A 12,228-nucleotide genomic window follows, 5' to 3' on the forward strand; every position below is an offset into this window, starting at 1 on the left:
AACGAAGCAAAGGCCGGACGATTCTATATGTTGCCTAAAATACAGAAAACGGACAATCAAGGTCGACCAATTGTGTCAGCAAATAGTCATCCAACTGAAAAGATATCAGAATTTGTGGACCATCATCTAAGACCTCATGTGAAAGAACTACCCTCATTCATTCAAGATACAACTTATTATCTAAAGAAAATTGAAAGCCCCAATCCTTTACCAAACAATACTATCCTTGCATCCATGGACGTGTCTTCTTTAAATACTAACATTCCATAAGACGAAGGAATAGCAGCGTGTGGAGAGGCATGGAACACTCGTAGTGAAAACAATCCTCCTACTGATTGCCTTGTTACACTTCAGAAACTAGTACTGGGGAATAACAACTTCTCTTTCAATGAAAAACACTATCTCCAGATAGTCGTACTAGTTTGGGCACAAAACTTGCCCCGTTATATGCCAACATATTCGTGGGCCAACTTGAAAAACGACTCTTAGCTAGTGTTCCATATCAGCCCTTGTCATGATTCCGATTCATTGACGATATTTATTTCAAATGAACAGATTCACAAGAACATCTTAATGAATTTCTAGAACACTGTAACTCTTTCCACCATTCAATAAAATTTACATATGAATCATCTATGGAGAAAATGAACTTCCTCGATACTACGAGTTAATTCAAGAACGGAACCATTATAACGGACCTTCATACCAAACAAACGGACTAACATCAATTCCTTTCTCCTAAAAGTTGCCATCATAAACACTGATCCCGTTGTATCCCATTCAGCCGGGCATTGCGAATCAAGAGAATATGCTCTACTGAAAATACGAAAAATGCTAGACTTTGAACAACTTCGTAAACATCTAGTTGTTCGAGGATACAGTAACAACATCATTGATAGTGCTTTCGAACGGGGCCAAATAGAACTAGTCGCCAAGAACTTCTTCAGTACAAAGATAAGAATAAGGCAGCTAACAGAACACCCCTTGTACTCACTTACCATCCTGATTTTAAAAATGTGTCATCCATTGTTCAGAAGCATTGTAAAATTTTAGAAAATGATTTAAATCTTAAAAAGTATTGTCATCACCACCAGTCATGGCCTTTAGAAGACATAAAAACATCCTTGACGAACTTGTGACATCTGTATTGGCAAAGCAGCCTACTCCATCGCCCGGTTGCTACAAACAATGTTGTCGAAGGAATTGTTTGTGTTGTAAAGCTGCAAATACAAGCAGTCTTTCATCAGATCCGTTACTAAACAAAATTATACCATCTTCTCCAATTCCAACTGTAAAACAGAGAACTCAATTTATATATTAACATGTGACACTTGTGGCATTCAGTATGTGGAAGAAACAATGGACAAATTTAATATTCGGCTCAGTAACCATCGTTCATCGTACAAAACCGACAAAAACTGTCCTCTCACAAGACATCTTCGTTCAACGAAACATTCTTTTGATAATGTTACTTTCCAAATTATAGAAGTCAACACCGAGTGGGACACCACGGCGAGAAGGAGAAGAGAACTTTTTTATCCACCAACTCAACACTTTAGAACCTGATGGTCTTAACGAAAAAAACGAGAAAAGATACAGGAAAGATAAAGAATAATTTAAAACAAAGCATCTTCCTTTTTATCCCGTAATATTGGCCAATGGACGTTGGTAACTTCAACTACCAATTACGTATTTTCAAGGCAGCTAAATCCAAGTGCAACATATACATTGAGCTGCAAAATTTTCTTATTTTCAAGGCAGCTAAATTCAAGTGCAACATAGACATTGAGCTGCAAACTTTTCTTATTTTTAAGGCAGCTAAGTGTAACATATACATTAAGCTGCAAAAGTTTCGTATCATTTACATCCGATTTCACCTGGATAGATGCACGCTTGATAGAGCTAGTTGGTCTAGCGTAATATTGCGTTTATTTTCATCATTTTGTAAATATTTTAAACATTCTTATATTTACATACTAAATAGTTTGTTCAAATTACATTGTTAGGCAATCTATAATTTTATTTGTGTAATTGAATTAATCTCTGTACTGATTAATCCACACTCCCATAGATTTGTATGTCATGTGCTGCTATATATAGGCACTTATATAATATACATAATATATATACATTATATATATATACATAAAAAAATGTATTGTAAAAATTATCTTATGCTAGTTTTGATCTGATTATTTTAAATCCTTTATTTTTAATGTTGCATTTAGTACCTGAATGACCAGACTTCACAGCTGGTGGAAACACCGTGCAGAAGAAAGATGTCATATCATCTGAAGGGAATTTCTACACTCAAATAAAAAATGAAGAATACATATTTGACAAATTAATATGTTATTTCAAAATATACATCACTTGACCAAAGGTGTCAATTAAGAAGTGAGTTGCATGTATTTTTTCAGTACAGCTCTGATGATGCGTCTCTCTAGTCTTACTTAATTAAAAAATTAATATTTTTGATTTAAGAACCTTCTCTTTTAGTGGAAATACGTAGGATCTTGTAATAGTTTATTTGAAGTAATTTTAGATTATTTGTTTATTATGTATTGCCAATGGGCAGCGTTTTGATATTTCAAAGTTCATGGATGATTATTTGTTGTCCATTTTGTGTACTTTAATACTCATACAGTTGCAACACACAACCTTCAAATATCAATTATAATAACTTATTTAGTGTAATTCATATTGTTAATACATTTGGGGACAGGGGTGAGATTTTCATAAAGGTGTCAATTTTCAACAACCTCATTCATATTTGAAACTCCAACAATTTCAACCCACAAATATGGTTCTTTAAGTATACGAAATGTAAGACGTATGTCAAAATCTAATTGAATCTTAACTTGTTTGAAGATTTACTGAATGAGAAGTGAATACAGAGGAAAGTTTATTTTGATATCCAGTCCTCAGTGCATACCATGTCTAGAAAGCCAGAACGAGAAAGACAAGAAGGAGACAGAGGGATGTGCAGAGAGGTATTCAGAATGTATCAGAAATTCAGACTTTGATAAATCCAACATGTGTCAGCTATTGAAATACATGGGATATGATTTAAAAGCTGGCGACCAGGTTGAAAATTTGACAAAAGAGGTATATCATTTAAACTTAAGTTTGACGAGGACGGCTAGTATGTCTGGCGTACAAATGGATAAGCCTGTTATGGATGATAAGTGTTTACAACCAGTGGGCTATTGCTATAGTCGTATTTGACACGACATTTTGGATTTTCACATTTTAATGATATTCAACTTTATATTTGATGTGGCCCTTCATATAGTTGGGAATTAAACATTTCTTAGACTATGATCAAATGAACGCAACACAGACAAATAAAAACGTACTTATGCTTGTTTTTATATTTATTTATCCAATGTTTATAAACTCATCATAGATACCAGGATTAAAATTTTAATTATACGCCAGACGCGCGTTTCGTCTACAAAAGACTCATCAGTGACGCTCGAATAAAAAAATGTTAAAAAGGCCAAATTAAGTACGAAGCATTGAGGACCAAAAAATTCCTAAACGTTTTGCCAAATACAGCTAAAGTAATCTATTCCTGAGGTAGAAAAGCCTTAGTATTTCAAAGTTTTGTTAACAGTTAATTTATAACTATGAACATATCAATGATAACTCAAGTCAACACAGATGTGCTGACTACTGGGCTGGTGATACCCTGGTATATATTTCCACTATTTTGAGATGACCATGTTACGTTAGAAGAGGACTTTTAAGCATTTTTTATAACATTTGTTGAAGTGTTGTAACCGCAATACCTTGTGACTACAATGGTTTGATAGAAATTTCTTAAAATACTAGGTACTAATGATTGTGATCATGTACAGTAACCATATTGTACCATTCCTTTTTGTTATCTGAAAAAATTTACAAGAGGTTAAGGACTTGAACTATTACTTGGAGTATGGTTTGTATTCCTATCATTATTTTTGTTGTAAAAGTTCGATCCCGAGAAGGTAGTTAGCCATGTCATAAAGTTGAAACCATTTCTAAGTAAACTTTACGGACGCAATCCTGAGATGAGTGACCATTATTGAATACCTGTTTTACAGATGACGCCAGATATCTGCCAATTGTCGTAAAGACAAATCCGTCCTCTTTTCCCCAAATGTGAAATACCGAATTACACAAATCAGCGGATTTTAACAAACATGAGAAACACGACGGGTGCCACGTGTAGAGTAACATCTGCATTTCGTACATATATTCTGACACTACACGGTTTTAAGTTTGGTTCGTGTCGCTATGTATTTAATTCTCTATACTGTGTACTTAAGATTAATTAAAATCAAAACAAATTGAGTTTTCATTCATTGTGTGTCTTCTATATTCAAATTGTATGTGATATGTAATATGTCTTTGCAATTCATTGGACGTCTTTTCATTCCGAATGTAAACATGTTGCAGACACTAGTTGTTTTGTATACTACTCTTTTTTTAAACTTTTTATCCCTTATTTACACATCTATGTATATGTGAAGAACTCTGTCTGTACAGTTAAATAAAATAATTAATAAAAAAGTTTCCTTTCTTTTTTCAAGAAATCAAAAAGTTCTTGAAAACGAAATTAATTGAGATCGAAAATGATACTTCTTCCCAGTATGATAGCTTGGCTATATTGTTTTTGTCAGGGGAAATAAAGTGTGAAGCAGCAAAGATTTATGACAAAGAACATGAAGAAGGATTCTTCATTCCAAAAAATGAAATTTTAAATATCGTTAAAGAATGTAAACATTTCAAAGGGAAACCAAAAGTTATATTTGTCCAAACCTACAGTTTCCAAGGTACTTTTTTTTAATAAATCATTAAATAATAATAATTTTGCAATTTTAGATTATAATTATTTCTGAAATAAACATAAGAAAATCATTGCAATACCTTAAACGTCGAAAAAAGTAAAATAACAAAGTACCTTAATTCAAGGAAAATTCGACGGACAGTCCCTAGCCAAATGGCGAAATTAAACGCTCAAATCCACGAAAAATGAAACAGTGTGTTAAAAATATTTAATTTAAATACGGCAATTTCGACGGGGTTTTTCAAACTTTTACTTTTGCTTTACGTTCCTGTTATAGAATGTACTAAAATTTGTATTCCACATACATACATGAGGATATTTCCTTATGGCGAAGCTATTTTGTTATATACATGTACATTCTGATGGGCATGAATTATTATGTAACATCAAAGCATTGCCAAATAATTCCATTTATTTAGAAATGCACTTCTTCATATAGTTTATATGTGTTGTTCAGTGTTTTCCTTTCTTCATTTGTCTATATTTTGTTACCAAAAATTTTAATAATTTGGAGATACAATATTTTCCAAAACAGATTTTACTGTGTGTTATTCATTTCATTTTCTGCAATCTCTTTGATAGAAAAAGGAGGAGGGAGGTATAATCAGATGTTTATTGTCGGAATATATCTATACTATTAAACGAGAAGACCTCATTTTGGGTGTCGCTTCTCTTCTTTCCACAATAAATTAATCAACACGCCTCTGTGTCCTATAGGTACAGTGCATAGTCGCATGTGTCATGCATTCATATGATTATTCAGATTGAGTTATTTTGGGAGAAAAACGAGAAAAAGGCATCCGGATATTGTCCCGTCATTGGACGAAATTTTAAGTCAGATTAGACTTCCGGTTTGCGTTTTTCTGTATACTTTGAACATACATATACTACAAATTTAACTTTATAAAGTGAATTTTAATTCTATCTGCTATCATTTTCAAGTTTACTATCCACGGCGGTCACAGAGTTTATCAAATAGAGGGTCTGTATACTATATCAATGACCACCATGGATCGATTAGTAAACTTAGAATTGAAAGTAAATACACTTTATTTATATAGTAATGAATGTTCATAATATACAGATAAGCGCTAAAATTATTCATGTGAACTTTTGATACCTTTTCTGAAATTCTCCGTCATTAAATCTTTTACAAAATTCATTGATTACAAAAAAAAAAGAAGATGTGGTATGATTGCCATGTCGAGACAACTCTCCACAAGAGACCAAAATCACACAGAAATTAACAACTATAGGTCACCATACGGCCTTCAACAACGAGCAAAGCCCATACCTATCCACGGCGGTCACAAAGTTTATTAAATAGAGGGTCTGTATACTATATCAATGACCACCATGGATCGATTAGTAAACTTAGAATTGAAAGTAAATACACTTTATTTATATAGTAATTAATGTTCATAATATACAGATAAGCGCTAAAATTATTCATGTGAACTTTTGATACCTTTTCTGAAATTCTCCGTCATTAAATCTTTTACAAAATTCATTGATTACAAAAAAAAAGAAGATGTGGTATGATTGCCATGTCGAGACAACTCTCCACAAGAGACCAAAATCACACAGAAATTAACAACTATAGGTCACCATACGGCCTTCAACAACGAGCAAAGCCCATACCTATCCACGGCGGTCACAAAGTTTATTAAATAGAGGGTCTGTATACTATATCAATGACCACCATGGATCGATTAGTAAACTTAGAATTGAAAGTAAATACACTTTATTTATATAGTAATGAATGTTCATAATATACAGATAAGCGCTAAAATTAATCATGTGAACTTTTGATACCTTTTCTGAAATTCTCCGTCATTAAATCTTTTACAAAATTCACTGATTACAAAAAAAAAGAAGATGTGGTATGATTGCCATGTCGAGACAACTCTCCACAAGAGACCAAAATGACACAGAAATTAACAACAATAGGTCACCATACGGCCTTCAACAACGAGCAAAGCCCATACCGCATACTCAGCTTTAAAAGGCCCCGAAATGACAATGTAAAACAATTCAAACGAGAAAACTAGCGGCCTTATTTGTGTACAAAAAATGAGCGAAAAACAAATATGTAACACATAAACAAACGACAACCACTGAATTACAGGCTCCTTACTTAAATGTTCACAACATACTAAAGGTATGTTCATATTGAAATTGATAGAAAATCAAAAATTAGGAATTTAGGAAATATAGGAGGAGGGATAAAAAAAACATTTTCCTATCCCCAATAACCTATGACTCATGATACGTTTGCTGAAATTCTCCAGTCATTCAATATTTTACAAAATTCTTCAAACAACACTTTACATACTTTAAACTACGATCTGAATGCCCGCGATTTCGCGGGTGTGTTCTAGTAAAGTTTAATCTAGGTTCCTTTTTTGTGTTGTACATTTTCTATACATATATTTTGTCTGCCGAAAAGAGTTTATTGCAAAACAACATATTATCTTGTATAACCCCTTAGTCAAATAAGTTTGAAGGGTATCTTGCGTACTTGTATTTAACCTGTATATTAAACTGTTTACGTTTAATTTTAGACAACACTGAACCTTTGGATCAAACAGATTCTACAACAAATGATATTATCAAGAGAGGTGAACCAAACACAGACGACATATTTATGGTATCTAGTTACCCAAGAATAGGTAAAGATTAATATGGCCTCTTATTGATTTACTCTAGTTATTTATATCTAGTAGCAATTGATGTATAGTTATCTGGTTTATATTTAATTAATTTTCAACTCCATTTTCGCTTTTACTTAATCATATTAATGTAATAGATCATTATGTTTTGATATTAGATATGAGAAGTGTTTTCAAAACTTTGATTCAGGGTGATACTTTGACATGTGTAAATGTCTCCTGCTAGGAGTTTTTTCCTGTCGTATAAATTTGCGACTAGTTAAAATGTCACAATAGCAAAATCAGAGATAGTCGATTTGTTTATATGATACCGAACGACTCTTCTCTGATCTAAAAATCTTAAACCACAAACATATGCCGCTTGTAATATAAGACCTACATGATAACACCGATACTTATCAATTGGCCATCATTTTAGTCGTTCTTTACAACGTCCTTTTCAAGTAGTAATCAGGAATCAAAAGAAAACATATGTTGATGATTAAAAATGCGATTGGTAATGGGGAAAGTGTCTAAGAGACAACAACCCGACCAAAGAGCGGACAACAGCCGATGGCCATCAATGAGTCGTCAAGGCAGCGATAAACTCCCGCACCCGGCGGCGTGCCTCAGCTGGCCCCCAAATAAAAAAATATACTAGTTAAGTGAAAATGGACGTCATACTAAACTCCAAAATGTACACGAGAAACTAAAATTTGAAATTATAAAAGACTTAGGGACGACATCAAAAGATCGATGTAGGATAAAAAAAAACTTAAATCAAATAGTTTGGGGGTGGGGGCTTAAAATTCTACAAGTTTTGTATATTCAAAAATCGATTTTTATATATATCCCTATTGGTAAATCAATTTTTCCAAAATTAAGTTAAGAGAGGGGATTGGGGGGGGGGGGGGGGGGGGGTGAAAAAACTATGTGAATTAAGTTTTTTTTTCCTACATTGAACGTTTGATGTCGTCCCTTACGAAATCCAGAGTCTATTGACATGGGACAGGCGCAAAAATGCGTTGTTGAAGTCCATCAAATCCAAAAAAATATGTGCAAATCACACACTTAAAGATATTTAAACAATATACGATAGAGCATCATACTTATTATATCTGTGAAATAAAAATCATGATAAGATATATAGAAATTGTCACAGTTGTCACCGAGTTAAGCTTGAGCTCGGTCATTTGTGTCAGCATCACGACGTTTATTGGTGTAATTATATCATTCTTTTATTTTAACTTAACTGTAGCATACATTATATACATTAAAATATGGGAAACTGAGTTTAAGGGCCATTTATATATCATTTGTAAGTAAAATTACAAATCTAAGCAAGTTTAGGCGGCAAGGTGAGCATGGACACAGATCTTTTCATAGTGTAGAGCATGGCTAAAGATATAAGTTTTGAAACCGTACTTTGACATATAATGGTTTGCTTTTAAAACTAAAAAAATAAATCGATGGAGAGTTGTCTCATTAGTACTCATTAGTACACATCTTCCTATATCTACTGTGGATTCATTATTATTCGTTGGATACCAATTTTCGTGTATTTCGTGGGAACAGGGAAACCATGAATTTAAATGTTCAACGAATTGCAAATTTGCTGTATGATTAAATGCAGACTTTTGGAAAACCACGAAATCACATGTCCATGAAAATGCAATTTTTCCTCAATCCACGAAAATTGGTACCCACGAAAATAAATGAATCCACAGTATTTTTTGCACATGCTAATAGTCAGAATTGTTATTTACAGAACAAGGTCCATGGATAATTGGTGAAAACATGATTGGTTCATACTTCATTCAAGCACTCATACACGTGTTCAAGAACTTCGCATATAAAAAATCTTTTATGGAATTATTGAAAGAGGTATTTGATGAATACAAAACAATTGCTAAAATTATGTAACATAAAAAAAATCCAACATCTTGTAGGTATCTCGGCCCTGTCAATCATTCTTGTCGTCTGTCAGGCCAATATATCAAAAATAGGTAGTCGAACTTGCTTTTAAAGATTATCTTGATGTATATTAAGTATGAGAATTAAGGATTAGGACATTGATCTCGTCTACAAAAGACTCATCAGTGACGTTTAATTAATAAAAGTTGACGAGGCCAAATAAAGATTGTAAAAATGTATATAATGCAGAATCTTTAAACGTAAATGGATATTTTCAGTTTATGTGTTCATTTATTTTTTCCACAAGGCACATGTGCTGAGTTAAAAATAGTGCAGTTGTAAAACATTAAGTAATTACGTAGCAATTCATGTAAAATTACATTTCGCGTGATACATATGATTTTCAGCTTTGTGTTCTTACATAGGTCTAATTTATTTGTAAAATACTGCTCTAATCTCTTTCAAACAATTGTGTATAAAATTGAGAATGAAAACGGGGAATGTATCAAAGAGACAACAACCCGACCATAGAAAAAACAACAGCAGAAGGTCACCAACAGGTCTGCAATGTAGCGAGAAATTCCCGCACATACACTTTGATATAATATGTTTTCATATACATGAATCCCATACTGAGTCAATTACATTAAAAATATATATTTCGGGAATCGGAAAATCAAGCCTATATGTCAAGAGTTCGAAACAGAAACATTACCAAAATGAAAAAGGTTAACAGATAAATCCCATTTTTACAAACTATCTACGACTGGGCATGAGGAAATCATAGATATTTGCAATTAAGAGTTATCAAAGTTTTCCGTAGAATTAAATGATTCAATCTGAGAAATTTACATTAATTTTGTTTTTGCAGGCGAACATTTGTCTGGACCAAACTTTGATTCCTAAGGTGACAGTCGATGGAAAAAACAGTGGTACTGTAGAGAAAAAACCTGTTGCACAAATTGTCTTACTAGAATATTCTGAAGACAAAGAACTTTACTTTTTTCCTGGACTTGAGTTCAAATTAACTGTATATAAAGGCGTCGAGCCTGTAAATTTATCTACTTCAATGTCTGGCCTACCAGTTACCACAGCAAGTTAAAGTTACCCTACGAACTTCACATTATGCAGTTAAATTTTTAGGAACATATTGGTCCTGAAAAAAGAGGCTTATTTCTAATGGAATATTGTATGAGATTAAAGAAAATAATTCATAAAAAAATGTTAAATTGTACCTTATCTTACTTTTTCTTTTACTAAAATTACATATATAGTGTTATTTATGAAGTTATGACTAACTTTTTGTATATTATTTGTAGTAATTGACTCTTAACAATTTCTCAGTAAATAGTTGATAAAATATATTAAAATACAACTGATAATTTTATAGATAATAATGATTCATAACAAAATAGATTTCAAAAATGCAGAATGATCCAAAATCACTTTCAATAATTCAAAAAAAAAAAAAACAGTTTCATATAATTTATATGAGTATTATAGATATATTGGATTAGTCAGGATAGTGACTCTCTCATTGACTAGAGAAATTAAATTCTATGATTAAAAAATAAATGTTTACCCCAAAAAATGCATTTAAAATAATATGTCAATTTAGTGCCATAACATCTAACTCTGAATATTCGACAACAATTAATATGATAGAAGTTTAAAACTAAAATTGAAATTATTTGAATAACGTGTGTATTTGATGTTATGTTGCTTTTTTTAAATTTTATTAAACATGATATTACATGAACTATTGGTTTAACTTTTAATATTTAGAAGTCCCACTTATATACACACACATATATATAATGACCGAATAAAAGTATGATACAGTGCACTACAAAATATAATATATATATAGTCTAAAAGGGTACAACATCACCAAAATACAAAAGCAACTGAACAATCAAATTCTTCCAAAACACGACACAAACATATACCTTTGAATAATAAAAATTGCGATTTGCCTTATGAACGGGCACAACTCTAAAATTACAAATGACGTTAGTTAAGGTCTTACAACATCCACTTGAAAACATATTCCCAATATACAGCACTGACGGATCTAAGCTAATATTTCAAATTTGACCATTGTAAAGTAATTAAAACAGAGACTGTGTGTTTTAACATCCCAAACAAATAGCAGCCTGACAATGATTAAAACAGTAATAATAGATTTTGACTAAGGTTCAATAATTGAACGTGACTGCGTACATTTCATTTAAATAGTTAGAACCCTGTAATTTAAGCTAGTATAAATCAAATAAATCCAAAACCTTTTAAGTCAATTAAGGAAGCCGAAGTTACTGATGTTACTGGAAACAATGGAAACAAGTGAAGGCAGGAAAATCAGTGACTCATTCTATGTTTTTTTTTTCAATTATGCCCTCTGGAGTAACTGTCCTTGAAATTCTCATCAAAATAAATTTCCCGAGCAAGTCTTTTGGCCCATGACTAACCCTCGTTGTGGTCTACGATTGTGATGGTAAGGGTTTTGAGATAGTTTGGGCGTGCCCATGTGATCTCAAATGAAGACTTACAGGGAGGTCTGACTTGCAGTAGTAGTTACTTCGATGACCATTCATGAGTTTATTGAATGGTTGTTCTGTCTCGCTAACATACTGCATGCCACATCGGCACTGAAGAAGATATACAACAATTTGGGTTTTGCATGTTACATTGCAACATATAGTGTACACAAACCCAGTGGAGTGGCAAGTAAATATTTTACTTTTTGGCAAGTCAGACATCGTCTGTTATCACACGATTTGCACCATCCTGCGGTTGAACAGTGTTTACAAAACTAAAGTGGAGACGTCA

General features: G+C 32.5%; 1 protein-coding gene across 1 annotated transcript in view; it reads left to right on the plus strand.

Annotated features, from left to right (window-relative positions):
- LOC143056750 (caspase-2-like) overlaps nucleotides 1-11,158 on the plus strand; it is a 158,973-nt gene extending 147,815 nt beyond the window's left edge. The window contains exon 15 of the mRNA XM_076229900.1: nucleotides 10,271-11,158. Coding sequence (XP_076086015.1) covers nucleotides 10,271-10,501 — 231 coding nt within the window. The 3' untranslated portion in view covers nucleotides 10,502-11,158. The remainder of the gene's footprint in view (nucleotides 1-10,270) is intronic.
- Nucleotides 11,159-12,228: the final 1,070 nt, after the last annotated feature.

The sequence above is a fragment of the Mytilus galloprovincialis genome, chromosome 13, assembly GCF_965363235.1.
Source record: "Mytilus galloprovincialis chromosome 13, xbMytGall1.hap1.1, whole genome shotgun sequence".
Taxonomy (NCBI): Eukaryota; Metazoa; Mollusca; class Bivalvia; order Mytilida; family Mytilidae; genus Mytilus; species Mytilus galloprovincialis.